General features: G+C 40.4%; 1 protein-coding gene across 1 annotated transcript in view; it reads right to left on the bottom strand.

Moving 5' to 3' along the window:
* The window catches only part of ARHGAP18 (Rho GTPase activating protein 18), a 65,278-nt gene that overhangs the window by 34,567 nt on the left and 15,127 nt on the right, over positions 1-15,584 (bottom strand). The window contains exons 2-3 of the mRNA XM_050894162.1: positions 3,138-3,337; positions 639-874 (exon numbers count right to left, since the gene is read on the bottom strand). Of these exons, the coding sequence (XP_050750119.1) occupies positions 639-874; positions 3,138-3,337 (436 nt within the window). The remainder of the gene's footprint in view (positions 1-638; positions 875-3,137; positions 3,338-15,584) is intronic.

Here is a 15,584-nt window from a genome sequence, read left to right as displayed (position 1 = left end):
CCATTTGATACACCATGAGAGGAAACTAGGACCCCTCAGGACCTGTCAGAGCAACTTCCCACACACAGTTTAAAGACACACACAGGCCCTGCGAGTTAGTACAGGGTCTAAGCCCCCAGCTGACAGGCATAGAGACCTAGCCAAAACAGAGGAGGTTAGGTTGATGTCCCTTTTTTTTTCTTTTTTTAAAAAAGAAAAAAAACGAAGAGCACCAGTAAGTAAGAGGTACTGCCCCCTATCTGGCAGACCCCTCGGGATGGCTGCAGGGCACTACCACCCAAAGATAAAAGCGGGCTTTTGGGTGATTGTTGTCATGAGTTTTGCATCTGTGTTAAAATTAATTCAGATTAATATCTTGACCATGGAGTGGTTGTTTTATTCATCACCTTTAAGTAATACAAGGCCAATATACATACTTCTTTCTACATACTAAAATTGCTTAATGCAATGTCAAGTCTGAACCAACGCTATTCCCATAAATTCAGTAAAAAATTCCCTTGGAAATCAGTGAAAAGTTAGACACAAATCTTCTGGAAATATCCCTTTTGTGCCTGTGCATCCCTCTCCTCTCCCCCCACGCCTACGTGTCCCTCTTTTCTCTCTGCCAGAATCAAACAAAATGATGGACAGGAACTTACTTTCCCCTTTGAGTCATTTTGTAGCCTGAAGATATCTCTGACATCAGGAATCTGGTGCTGTTTGTTTTTTTTCCTCATGGTCTGTGTGACAGTCTCTATTCGCTTTTCTACTGCTGCCTTCTGGGTTCGGGTCAGTGTGGACAGAAACACCATGCTTTCCAGGGAGTCGCCAGAGCTCTCGCCAAACAGATTTGACAGACCTGCCTCTTTCAGCCATTCTTCTTCCAGTTCTCCCTCTGAGCAAGGCAAAGAGAAAAAAGCCATAAACATTGGCTTTCAAGTATTGTTAAGCACACTGGATATTAATGATCCACTGCTAAGAACAATTACTTACACTATCATGACTTGGAAAAAAGCTATTGTGTCTAAAGAGCTTCAAAAGGGTTAACATATGATATCAAAGCTTTTAAAATAGTTAATCCAATACAGATTGCTACAGGGCAATCTTTATAATAATCTACAGCACTTCTATTAAATCATACACCATTTTATAAATGTACCTAGATATAAATGTGTATGGGGAAGTCTGAAAGCCTCTGATCATTGCTGCTTCATTGATTTTTAGTTCAATCCTCAATCTTTTTAGCTCCCTTACTGACGTGGTTCTGCCCACTTTTCTTGATACATTAATCCTACAGCCCTCCACTAGCTCAATTTAATGAAGGACAAACCAGGCTACAGGAGTCACCTTAACACTATTTTTTAATCAGTTCTTATGACATGGTCTCCAGCCTGCTGACAGCCCACAAAACAATTGTTGCTTTATTCTTATAGCTAATAAGGTATCCTTTATTGACAGATCACTGCACATGAAAGATGAGAAAGCAATTAAATACTGTCACCAATGGCAAACCTTCTGCTTCTGAAATCAGTATCTCTCTAATGATACTTTCTTTAAAACACCAAGTTCTGTCTGTAGCAGCTGAGCTTGTGCTGAATGCCAACAACCCTCTGAAACGTTCAAGCAACATTTCCATTTATCAGATATCTAAAAGTACTCCAAAGCTGGCATGTCAACTTTACTGTTGACTGCAGTTTCCCACAGTGCCCAACGCACATCCAAGTGGGCACGTGAATATTAACAGCGTTCAGAAAATAGACACAAAATTTTAAGTATGAATTTTGCTATGGCCGTGCAGCCAAATCCTGAGCCTCTGACAAAACTCTCTCAGATTTTGTTATTAGGGCTGGAAAGAAGGGCTACACCCATTCTCCAGAGCAGATGTGAGCAAGGTATATCTCACCTCTCCCCTGCCTTGCCTTTGCACAGCCACATCTCAAGCAAGCCCCCGCCCAGACAGGCCCATCAGCCAGGTACAGTCTCCCACATGTTCAGGAGTACTTGTACCCAAGCAAGGTGCTGCACATTAGGCAAGGTGTGGGGCAGAGCAACATCTGCTCAAGCTGATCAACTCAACTGTACTGACTCACTTGGGCTTCATGCCAGAGTCAGCAGCTCAAGCTGGAGCAGTAACTAGGGGAAGGCGGCTATACATAAATAAAAAAGGAAATGGTGGGTTTTGGTGTGCAGAGCCTGAAGGCATAGCAGCATCAGTGAGCTGGGGTAAGAGAAGAGGCTCATGCGCTGCAGAACGATGGGCTCTGCTGCTCTGGAGAAAGCCTCACAGCTCCGTCAGATGCCCTGCTCCCCAGGCATGTGGGCTCGGAGCCCTGCTGCTTTCTCCAGACGCCACGTTGCTACCCTCTTCAGAGCACTTGTAAATAGCGGTGATGTTTCAAAACAGATGTTTTGCAGAAGTGCAAATCCCTTTGAAAGCTAATGGAGCACATTATTCTCACTCATCTAGAGGACATACCAAAATGCAAAACTCACCATTTTAATTTACTGAGACTGTGGGCCTCTTGTAAGAATGGAAGAGAGGCAGATACTGCACTGTTAAAAAATAATTTTTGAGAGAAGAGTGGAATTAAGGACGTTACTCCTCTTTTGTCTGATAGGACAAGAAAAATAAAGAAATTGCCTAACTTCTTCTAAGATCATGCCCTCAGGAGTGGCCCATAATTGATGCTTCTGAGAAACAAAAATAATACAACTGAACAGTCACAATAGTTACAAGGTAGAAAGTTACTCACTAAACTTAAACCGGTTAATCACTGGCTTGTCTTCTAAAGTGTGAGGTTTCTATCCACAATAGCTACAATAACGAACAACATACACAAAGAGTGAAAGGGCAAGTTAGTTTAACAGTAAACTGCAAATAAAGCTTCAATTGTTGTGATCTGCAAGTACAGGCACATTTCTGTTCTGCAAATACCATTTAAAGGAAAACCAGCCTTTTACTTATCTCCAGTACAATTCCCTTTCAGGGCACTGCCTGTTTCTGGTGATATGTATCAGAGGCAACAGAATTTTCAAAGTGGATGTTCAGCAGAGTGACCTCCTTTTTGATTTAAGTGTGTTTGGTGGGTGCCATCTCTTGAAAGAAAAATCCCTAAATCAGCAAACTGATGATCATTCACAAGAACGGATTTCATTACCATCTGGCTCTTTCACTACAAGTGCTACTCGTTCCTCGTGATTATTTCCTCTGGTTTCATGGATATTTTCAAGTTCTTTCCAGTAGTCATCCATAGACAGTTCATCCAAGGAGTCCTGGGATCCTGAGCGATCAAACAATGCTCCATCAGGGGTCTTCTTGGAATGGTCATGGTTCATTGTATACTGGCCAGACCGACGGCTATAAACATAAACCAAAAAGCAATTCTTGGTTAGCATTTTAAGATACAGGATACATTAATTTCTGTGAGGGCAGTTAGTGATGAATTGTGTCAACGTATCAAAGCAAACTACTGTTAACAAGCAAAGCAAGTATTAAAAGTTACTTTTAATATCTGGAATATATTTTTAATTTACCATTTCTGCTATATGTATCTCCCAATCTGGAACAGCACAGGAGTCTGTATTAAAGAGGAAATAATGAATCCAAGTTCTAGTAATGCTAGTTACACCAAACCTCTAATTCAACTCACAACAGTCAGTTCCAGAAAATGCATGGTAGATATCTTCCTAGCATCAGCATTCATAAAGAATTTTTCAGAAGTGCCTTTCTGCCTGAGTAAATTCTTATAGCTTGACAGTACTCTTACTTTTTTCCTTTGCTATTCTGCTTTTATTTTTTATTAACGTTTAGTCTGGTATCTATGACCTTAATTACAGCTGGGAAAGGACAAAGTAGAATTACTGAAGTTACAGTTTGTGAAGTAAACTGGTGAGTCCAAACATTTAATAAAGGACACTATTTGTTTCTATCTTGCTTCCTCTTTGACTGAAAGCTTACCATTTTTATAGTTTGATGTTACTAGTTTTTGGTTCACTCTGCCAAATGTATGTTGCTAAGGCTTTCAAAAGGGATCTTTCATCTTAAGCATAGCTGCAACTAGAAAAAAAGAAACCAACAAGCTGAAACCTCTAGGTCTCATCTTGACCTCATTAAGTCATTGGCAAAAATTACCACGGACCTAGCAAAGAATGCCTCTTAAAAAGTGCAAAGGTTATAATGATGTCATTGAAGTTACAGGTCATCCTTACAGTCGAATATACCAAATCAAAAGCCACAAACTGATTCAGAGTATCAGTGATTACATGAGTAGCAACCTGATCTAACTTCAGAGTTGGCCCTACTTTGAGTGGGGGGCAGATTGGACAAGATGATCTCCAGTGGTCCTTTCTAAACCAAGTTACTCTACTATTATGACACTATATCAAAATTCTTCCTTGTATTAAAAAATAGTAAGTTCTTAACATTTCAGGAACAGCTTCAGATGTTTTTTGTCTGAATTTGTCTCCATATTCCGAAAAGGAAGGCATGGTTTGCAGTTAAGTAATACATATCACTTATTCTGAGAGAAAAACATCAAAGATCAAGCATTGTGCATTTATCACAATGTAAATGCAGTAAATTAAGTCCTACCTTCCCATTTGGCTGACTTTGCAAGTTTATCTAGAATTAAAACAAAAGCACCTCGTCCTTATGTTTTATCTTGGGACAACTGACGCTTGTTAGCTGCCCCTAAGTAAAAAAGTCATACCTTTCTCTCTGAAGATAAGCCCCTTGTGTGTCCAAGTCACAAATCCTTTCACACCATATGTGCTTGATTCTCTGATAAGAAATACTAACTATATGGACTTTGCCTTTAAAGGTAAAGAGCCTTATGGAAGGACTATGAGTTTCCACCCGCCCTGCCTCTCTGCTCCAGGTACAAGTTAATAAATGACAATGAATTACCAAGCTAATATGCACCCCAACACCATTCCTTAACCTGCCCTTATTTGAAAGCCCAGGGAAAAAAAAAATAAAGGAGTATTTAGCTTCTGCATCAATGGCAATAACAACATCTTGCTAGTAGTGCATGTTACCCAATAAATACGATTTCTCCATGTAGCTACCTCAGTTCTTAAACAGGCGTGTCCCATGTGTGACCTGTGCTGCTTGTGAATCCAACACAAATCACTGAAGAAAGACGTTCATGGAGCTGCATCAGAAGCATCCCCAGCAGCCAACGCAGGTGCCGAGCGTGGCCAAAGCAGGTCAGGCTTCCCAGCCCTTGCCCAGGCTTCCCTCCTCCTGCAGCTAAAGGTGCTCAGAGCACACTGGGTCCCTCTCATAAACAGACTCTGTACACTTGAACTGCAGCCTGCGTGAGGTCGGATTTCAGCTTATCATCCCTCGGTTTAACCCTGCGGAGCTGCTCGGCAGCTCTTCGGTGGCCTTTCACCTTTGGAACAACCTGCTCTCACTGACCCACCTCGGCTGAAATTTAACCACCACAGCACACCATGCGAAAGATAAAACTAACAGATTGAATACATTAAAAGCACGCACTCGGGGGGGCTCTGGCAGGCTGAGATGGGATGTGCTGCAGCAGACCGTGGCTCTGTGCCATGCCTCCAGGGCAGTGCTCCTCCTATTCTTCCAAAAAAGCCAGCTGTTACCTTCCCCAGACTAAGTCCTGTCTCAGAGAAAAGAAGTCTGTGTCCCGAAATGCACAGCTGATACTCAGCACAGAGCACTCAAGGCCATTCTCAGGGTCCTATGAGCATTTGCTGTACATTAAAAACACTCCATTAACTCTCAGAGACTGCGCCCTACCCTTCAATCACCAGTCACAGGCCTGGTCTACTCGACCAAACATAAGCTGCTTTGCTTGTAAGGCTCTTCTCGGCCTCACCTTTCCATCTCTCATTAACGAACCAATACAGCAACTCCCAACTTCGAGCGGGCAGTAATGCCACTTCTCGTCATGAAAGCCCTCAGAGAGAGGACACGAATGGCCAGGGGAACCTTCCAAGAAATACTCACACAAAAACCTCACCGCTCTGCTGTGAATCTCTCCTTCAAAATCCATGTTGCTTTAGGCCCATTCACAGCTGGCAGTCCCAGCGCCAGCAGCGCCTGGGCTCCTCAGGAGCCAAGGCTACAGGCTGCTGCCACACTGCTCCCGCTCCACTCACCAGTTCCTTGTCTTTCCTCATTGGACTCTATCAAACCCCTAACCCCAGTTTCTGTTTGGACTGCAAACCCTTTCAAAGCCATCTGCATTTGTCCACATCCACAACTCACATTTCTATGGGCTAGGACAAAGAGAGGCTCAGGCTAGGAGAGAACAACTGCTAAAACTTTAGCTGACAGAGCAGGTCAGGTCTTATTTTCACTTCACGTGGTTCAACGTTTCTTGGTTTGCATACCCCACCAGAGAAAGATGCCAGTGAAGCAGTATTTGGTGCATAATCTGCACAGCAGTGGCTCCAGGCATCCTCATCTCTGTCCCTCCTATGAACCCCTGCACACAAAGAGGCACAAGCAAGAAAGACTTTTTGAGGATAATGAGGACAGTCTTGATACCATAGGGTTGGTGTAGATGAGAAAAGAAAAATAATTTCAAAAATTCACAGCATAGGGAAAAATAGGTTGCCAATTAAGATTTTTATTTTTAGATATCTGTTGACAAGACCAAGAACATGGGATTTCTGCTGTGGCTTTCCACTAAATTCAATCCTTCTCCAAACATATGCTTAGCAAGCATTAGTTGCATATCACACAATAAAAACGCATAGGTGGGAACAAGTTAAGGCCAAGAAAAAAAAAGAGAGGAGAAGGGGAAAAGCAATCAATCTTAGTAATAATATTATAAGGAATCTGGAAGAGAGATTTTTTTAAAAAAAATAATTCATCCCACATTCACAGAAAAACTCATTAAAAAAACAATCTTAAAAAAGTATGTCAAATACTCCATGTTGCAAGCTTTAAAACTTTGTATAAGACTACTTTCCAAAAAACTATTGGTAGGAAATATGCACAGTTCATTACAAAAAAAGCTATTACTGTGGTTGCAGAAAATAGGTTACTTCTCCAGCACATTCTTAAGTTTTTAGGTGTTTAGTTTTTCTATTTAAAATTTGAAAAATGCAGCTGCTTTTCACAAGTATCTTCAAGGAGATCTCTTTTCTTCCCCCAGAAAATGTAAGCTGCTGCTAACAAACAGTCACTTAAAGTAATTTTCAAACACTACTCATTTAGCATTTCAGATTACTAAATGGTAAATTTACTCTCCAGCAGTTTTTTTTCCCCCAGAAAACTTGTATTTCCATTAAGGTCTTCACTAACAACACTCTCAAACTCTATTAAAATCTTATTAACATCTATTTCCAATCATTAGTAAATAGTTTACTCTTCAAATAGCTTTACAGGGAGCAATGCAATACTCTCATTTCCAAATTACACAGTCAGTTCTGACCTCTGATACTCAGACACGTGCCCTTTGCAGCCGATGAGATTTTTGCCTATTTATCTCAGTACAAAACTGAGCCCCCAGGTATAAAACCTATTCTTCAATATAGTTATTGCAGTCTCTTACCAGAGTTAATCTTCTTGTCCCACCCACTGGAGATGCATTTACTTATTAGAAACATCAAGGATGCGAGACGAAGCACTCCAGTGCTTCCAGAGGGGAGCCATTAAAAACAATTCTTGTAATGAACACCATTCGTTACATTTACAAGGAAAGAAACCAGATTTTGGTTATTTCACTAAGCACGGATGAGCTTCACGTTGTGGCAAGTACTTAAGGGATAAGAACTGCGCGCAAATATTTTCTTCAGCCTTTCCTTTTGTGACCAACTGTGTCCTTTCTCAGCCTGTAAGAAAATATGACTCGTCATATTAATCACTGTTTTACACCATAATAAAAATGTGCCTTTTTTCAGGTTCTGTCAGCCTGATTTTGATTTCATCAAGAGTCACTGCATACTAGTGCAGTTGTCTTTATTCCTTATTTTCTTTCCTGTGAAATCTAAATCTCCCTGTCTGCTCCAGTGCCTTTTTAGCAGGTCATAACTGATACTTGTCATGTGTAAACTACAGCAGCCGGAGATTAATCAGTTAGTAAGGTGCACTTTCACTGGCACTTCAGATAAATTCGGTTCGCAGAAAGCTAATTTTGCCCTTACTTCCATTTTTCTCACTCAAGAATTAAGGACTATGTTGTGTTTTAAAACACTGAGTGATGAGAAAAGATAATCTTTGTCATCTCTATAGTACTAGCCACTAATTTTGGATCTGAATATGATCTTTCTACATCGCCACGCAAACATCATAATTGTATGGTATCCTTATATACTATATATATGGGTATGCATGTATTAGATGTGCAAATATACTGAAAGGCAGAAATACTAAATGCAAGGACGTTCATGGTCATAAAAACTACGGAATATAAATACACTGTTGAACCAAACACAATAGCTTAACACTGCTGAAAGAGAAGTGGAGTTCCTCTAAGAGGATTATTGCAGGAGAGCTCACCGACTCCAGGAAAGGACAAAGTCCAGCTACTAAATACTGTACGAACATAAAGCAAAAAGATACCAGTCTCTATAATCTGTTCTCTTCTTCCTGAAAAAAAATGCAACAATGGATGAAACGCAAGTGAAAGGGAGGAGTAGGAAACACCTCTTCTGCCTAAAAATTAGGAATTTCTGTACAGGGCCCTTTTTTCCACCCACTTTTGCCAAATTTTGGAATTCAAAATTCAGGCCTGGATCTTTCCTGAATAAAAACTGTCACAACTATAAAAAGTGTCACGAGTGGAACAAGGGAAGAGGCCATCTGATTAATTACTGGGTTTAACCTCAATCAGGATTCAATTCTTTGGGGTTAAACAAATATGGTCCTTTTCCACAGCTGCCTAACAAAGCCTATGGGAGTCTTAAACATTGTCTTTAAACAGGGTCCAAATTGAAGGCCAATTCAATGTTCTACAAGACTAAAAGTTTCACAAACATTTGTTTGTATCAGCCGATTTCCAACATTGAGAACAGTGCAAAAAAAGCATTGCATTATCAAGTGATATAATTACTTGTCAAACTGGACTATTACACCTCCTTAAGCTGTACACTGAAAATACAATCCTCATATGCTTGGCCTTAAAAGCTTCTTTAAGTAATCTTGGCCATTAACCATTGCTATTGGGGTTCTTGTACAGGCAATGTCTTGAGCACTGCAGCCCCTTCAGATACACTCTTGGGCACCCCAATAAACTAGCACTTTACTTCCAGAGTTATATAAAATGACAAAAACATATCTGACTACAGCTACATTACAGAAGCAAATTCTGAAAACGCCCGTGCAAAGGGAGTCATCGCTCCCAAAGCCAGTGTACGTTTGGCCATTTACGTAAAAGCTATTAGTATTATTGCAGCCATACCTCAGCTGATACTGGGGCTCACTGATTCTGAGCATCATACCAACACGTGGTTAGATGTGTTAACAACCTAATAAACAAGATACACAAAGGCTGTGAGAGGGGAAAAAGTAAGGGGTGGGTATTTGGCCCAGAGAAGTGAAGCACACTGTTCAAATCATCATGCAAATCAGTGACAGAAACAAGAATAACTCTCAGATCTCTGGAGTCTTTCACCACTGGACCACTGGGCGTTAAAGATCAAGATCTGGCCCACAGCGAACTGCAAGGAAGATAAAAGGAAGCTCTGCTGTTGTGGGTTTGTGATAGACTCCAGCACTGTGGCTAGAAATATGTAGCACTCTCAAAACAGAATTATCTTGTTGACATAGGAGTTACAAAGTTAAGCTGTAATTTGCGTAAGTAATTTTAAGTTTGTACAAAGGCTGACTAGATTTAAACAACCAAAAAATGCCTATGGGTACTGTGGCCCATTTTGAAAACTATTTACTGAGCAATCACATTCATGAGACGCTGTGCTCTTAAATATAAATACAGGACTTCACAAGTCCTTTCAAATCTAAACAACTAAAAAGATAAGGAGAGGGAAACAATGTGGTCTCCTGTCCCGCTTCTCATCCTGAAGGCTGAGCTACAGAAGTGTGGGAATAAGTACAGATCCTAAGCCCAAAGCTCCCCCCAACCCTCCCCTCCTTTCAAGAAGCCAAGTAGCACTGCAAGGTGCAAAGACTTCTTAACTGAATTAACCAAGAAAGCTCTAATCTAATGGCTACAGCAGTTGCCTGGCTTGAGCTCCCTGTTCTTGGCTGGACATTGGCCTCGGAAGTGATTGCCAGACCTTCCTATAGCCACGGCGCCTACCAGAAGGGCATCCTGATCTTTCACAGTTTCTAGGCAAAGCTGCATCCCAAAGATCAGACATGAAGATAATGCAAGGCCTTGATTCCAAGGATGTGTTAAATCAAGATTTTTTATTAACAAATCACTTATTCTAATGGTTTCAACCTAACGTTTAAGAAATTTCTCTCTGTCACACCACCCCTTTGCACAATATCCAGTATTTTGCAGTGCAGCTTTGAGCATCTTTCAAAGTCCTCTGTTAAAAAAAAGATCAAATTGTAATTGATGTGCCCATCAAAGCAGGTTGTCCTAAAGTAACTGGATTTTGCATAAAGCCACAGAGTAGTGATACTACCTAACTGAAGTTAATTTTTTTTTAAATGTAAATGTCTTCATCTTTTTATATGGCTTAACATAGGAAAAAGATTCTTTCTATTTCATTGATAGCTAAAACCTCCTGTCAAACAAAAGCCAGTATCACTAGCTTTCACGAGCAGCAGGTAACCCTTGAGCAACACCTACCAAGACCCAGGTCTGGACATTTGGTGTCCAGAACAATGTAAAAATATTTCTCACCCCTTTTAAAGCGCTTCATAACTTTCAGAAGGCATTAGAGAAACTTTAGTCTGGGCTTGTATTTCTGTTTTTCATTCTAGCTCCTAAATCTTGTCACTCGTTGCAACAACTGCATCCTTTCCTTTCTACCTTTGCTATCATTTTTTCTTTCCATGACTTACTGCAAACTCTCCTGCAACTCAGTCTTTTTTCAAGAGAGTCATACAGGACATGAAAAGATAACAGTAACAAATCAACTTAATTTCCAGTATTTTTGGTGAACTGGCACTTAGCACTCCGTCTCTCCCAACTTAAAAAGTTTTATTTTGGCTGCTCTGTGACCTTATGGGACATTTTGAATATCAACTGCAACCAAACTTGCCCAAATCCCCCTTAAGCTCCGAAGAAAAGCCAGAGGAGTAGGAACTGAGGCAAAGCTCTGTTCTCCTTCCAAAGACAGAGTACAAAGTGATTGCAGAGAGGGTGTAGAACAGTACTCACTTTCTAAATGAGCATAAAAAAGGCTGAGCAAAGAGAATCAGGTCTCTTAGGATTTTTTGTAATACCATCAGCTGCTGTTAATACCTGCTCAAAACTGCTCTGGAGATTAACAAAAAAACCAAACAAACAAAAAAAAAACCCAAAAAACCAAACCCAAAACCCCAGAAAACCCCACAAACTGGCATTTTAAACCCCTCCATGAATAATAAATGCAAAACAGGCCAAAGTTAGGGCTGCCACACTGTAAGTCTAAAAAGTATATATACACACTGTACTGCTTCCAGCCACATCCTCATTATTATTTATATAAGATTTTTTTACTCTAGTGAACATGACCTTCCTCCTTTCCCAACCCCAACCTGTCACTGAAGAAAACAGGAAGGAAATTGTGGCAATGACACAGACTATTACACTTAATATTCTAATCCACTGCACCAGAAATGGGAGATTCCAGATATGATGCCAAAACTTAATCTGCCTGAACTATATGCAGCATTTCTAAGAAGATTAAAATATTTCATGACATTTCCTTTAATAGGACCTCATGTTCCTACACAGCCATTTAGACTCTACCTATTTTCTACTTCCAGTTAGGTAAATTATAGTTGTGGTAAACTGATACACATACACACCCTATCTAAAATGATGGTATAGATCATTGGCCTCTGTGTATGAATGATGTGAAATGATTATCAAAAAAAGTGTTAGAACTATAACATACATACTTTTGAACATTTGCAAAAAGAGTTATTTGATAGGCCATCCCAGGTTATTTCAGAATAAATGTGATCTTGTTCCACTCCACACAAAGTGAGAAAGAATTCAGGATTGACAACTGCAGACATGAAGCCTGTCTCCCACAAAATGACTGCACCAGTTGTGTTTCCTTGTTTTTGTGGGGACTGCTGCATTCCAGTGTCTGAGCTGTTCAACTCAGTGCATGCTTTTAGCTTTATTCTCCAACCATAAAATATAGAAGCCTGCTTATTTCTTTTAGTGAAAGGTGAGTCTCATGGACTCTGATTTGGAGCTTTAAATAGAACATCACGTATTATCAGACGTGCAGTAAAATTATCACAATTAGCTAAACTGAGAAGTAGTATCAGAAGAAAACAGTTTTGGTTTTACTTCTGTATTGACAAAATGAAGTAGACCATACTGCCTCAGGTCCTGCCATTCTGACCCTTTTAATTCTCATACCACTTGAATGAAGACTCTCAAAGGCTTTGAAAACACATTCCTATTTTTTGCCCACACATAGAAATTTCTGGTTCAAAAGCATACATTTTAGAAAGAGAAATAGCTATTCCTGGGAGTGCAAAATCCACCAGAGGGGAAAACAAGGGGACAAGGGAACCTGGGTGACCTGTATAGGTACAATCACACAAGTGGCACCACATTAGAAGCAGGTTTGCAACTTGTGCAGTCTTTTGGAAGAGCTGGAAGTGCTTACAGAACCTCAGGTCCCACTGAATGAAAACACAAGTCAGTCTCCAAACTCAACAGACACCCAGTATATTTCCCTTACTTACAACACTAACTGTGTTTAAAGCTCCAATTTTAAAGAAAACATATTGTCCACAGCTAGGAAAATAAGGAAAGGAATGGCCTCACTCGAATGTGCTTTGTCACATTTTTGGCTCTGACCCTTGGCCAGTTGATCTACCTTTCTCATTCCTTCCAAATGCCTTCTACATCACCTGGCTTCACATGGACACAGACGTTTTCCTCTGCAGTTTTGACTCTTTTCATTCTCTACAATTCATATCAATTACAAAAATGTATGCAAAATATGTTCTCTGTAACAACTCTCATGCTGCTTATCGGGAAAATATTTGAACACATCATACACATTTTAAAAGTACACTTTTTCTGTAATCTTCTAAGAGAACCACTGGAACTAACCTTCTCCAAAGAAGAGAATAAAGACTGTGGGAGATTACTTCATGCTCCACAAATATCAAAGAGAACAAACCAGGAAGTGAAATAGACACAGTATTTGTAATTCCATTATTGAGAGGCACAGAGAGGAAAGATTTAAATAATTTATTTTTCTTTTCACAGTGGAAAAAAAAAAGCGTGGCAACAAAGCCCGATTTAAGCTATGCTGGGAAGTACCAGGACCATTTAGTAAGGTACAGTTACAGCCATGAAATGATACTGGAGTCACTTTTGTGCCTCTAAAAGCAATTAGCTCTCTAAAAGCATTAGCTCTTACCATGTTAAAGGACCTATTAGTTAGACCTATAACCCTGTTACTTGCAAATGTAAGGCCTACAGCACAATTCAGTAATTTTGTTTATGCTTGAAGGAAATTGGCACACATTCATAGTCAATTTATTACAGTATAATCCTTACATTTACAATAAATCATAAATGAATTTGAGCATTCCCAAACAGCAGGCAAGGAAATCTGTGCAAGAGTCCAAAGACGTTTTGTAAGGAAACTGTTTTCATTGTCCAAACAAACCACCAACAAAGACTCAGTAAGACAAAGTAGATAAAGGTGCTCTCACAGAAGCTGGACGAGAGAGGGAGAGGAGGAAGCAGGAAGGGCTGAGGAGAGCAGCACGCGCAAGGTGGGCCAGCACTCGAGTATACTGAGGGATACAGGCCTGTTCAGAAGCAAAAACGTCAGAGAGGATGCTTTTAAGAAGCATCCTTAAAGGCAAGAGGATAGGAGAGAGAGAGGCCTCAAGGACACTACAAAGGATGGACCATCTGGGGTTTAGTTCAGGCTCAGCATGTGGAAGGAGGTATTTGCAACCAGCTTCAAAAGTGGTCGCTGGGATTTCACCTGCTCTCAGAGGAGCTAACACAACAACGCTGCATATGTCTCCACACGAGGCAAACCTGCTTTGAGGAACTCCTCTAGTAGGAGCCAGGCAGAGCGTGCCACGGCAGAGGCAGAGGGCAACGCAGGTCTGCCCTGATCCAGCTGTTGCCTTCACACTGCTTCTGCACAGACCCGCCACACAAAGAGGGCAGCAGAGAAGTCCATTGTCACCTCAGCAAAAGAAAAGACATTGAAAAGGGCACCCAGTCACAATTCTTACTTTTTATCTTCGAGGGCAACTGCTAAAGCCATGAGTCTTTGCAACGTCTCCTTTCCTACCAAATTCCTTCTTCAAAGAAATACTCCTGGGAAATACCTGTTCCTAGGGTGTAACAACTGAACTGTCTGCAGCCCTCTCTGTTACCTACGCTAACGAGCACTTCCAAAGGCTTGATGTCCTATGACCCAGCAGGAACCCCACTAAATAAAACAAAATTACATTAATATATTCCCTCCCCCCTCGTCTTTCTGGTAGTTTTTAAATGTCAGTAGACAACCAAGCAAGCAGGAAGCAACTCAGGACCACAGATTCTCTCCTTCCTCTCCCCCTTCTCTACCACCTGTTTTCTGAACATCAGCAGAAAAGATATAAAAACGTGTATTTTTTCAACCAAGCTCCCTGCAAAGCTTTACTGGTACTTGTATGCCTAGGTATGTCGTTCACTTACAAATTAAGTATACAGATGTACAGCTACCAACCTGAATATACAGATGCGTTCATGTGCAAGTTTGGAATCTAGCCTACCATAGCGTTCACTACCGTGCTACCTGTCCACAAGGTCTGAACATCAGGACTTGAATACAAAACCAAAACTTCAATGGTAAGGATTTAAAAGAGGTTTGATTTTGTTCCAGGAGACGGGAAAAACAGAGAGAGCATAATACAAACCAAACAATAGGGGGAAAAACAGAAAAGAAACAAACACTGGAAATTAAGAAAAAGTAAACAAAACATGCAAATTAAATACCAATAATTTAATAGGAACAACTGTTCAAAATGAAAAACAGACCCTAAAAAAAAAATCCCGTATGTATTTGATTATTAGTTGGTCACAATTTTACACATGTAATCCTTGTTTCCTTGGATTTCCACTCATTTCCACTGACAACATTACATTTTTTTGTTCTTTACTCTTAGATCTGATTCTTTTTTGGATAAGCAGTCTCCTTTCCATGTCGGTACATGGGCAGCGAGTTCATCAAAACTTAACACGGTCATGGAAGCCTGTTGTCATATTTTAAGGTGGCAACAGGAAATGTTCAAGACTGGTCAGAAAGGGAAGGCTGACAGTCACTGCTTGCTCTGCAGCTGAAAAAAAATGTGCTGCTAGTAAAATGAGAAAAAAATTGTTTCCAGAATTATGGAAACAGAAGAACAAAAGAGCTGTTACCAACTTTAGTTTAAATTACACGCATCAAAAAGAGAATGCAGGCAGAGACTGCGAGAATTCTGGGATTTAACTATTAAATACTGGTAGTAAGTAAAAAAAAAA

This window comes from Gymnogyps californianus, chromosome 3, assembly GCF_018139145.2.
Source record: "Gymnogyps californianus isolate 813 chromosome 3, ASM1813914v2, whole genome shotgun sequence".
Taxonomy (NCBI): domain Eukaryota; kingdom Metazoa; phylum Chordata; class Aves; order Accipitriformes; family Cathartidae; genus Gymnogyps; species Gymnogyps californianus.
The sequence above is the reverse complement of the archived record's forward strand: the minus strand, read 5'-3'. Positions and strand labels throughout refer to the sequence as shown.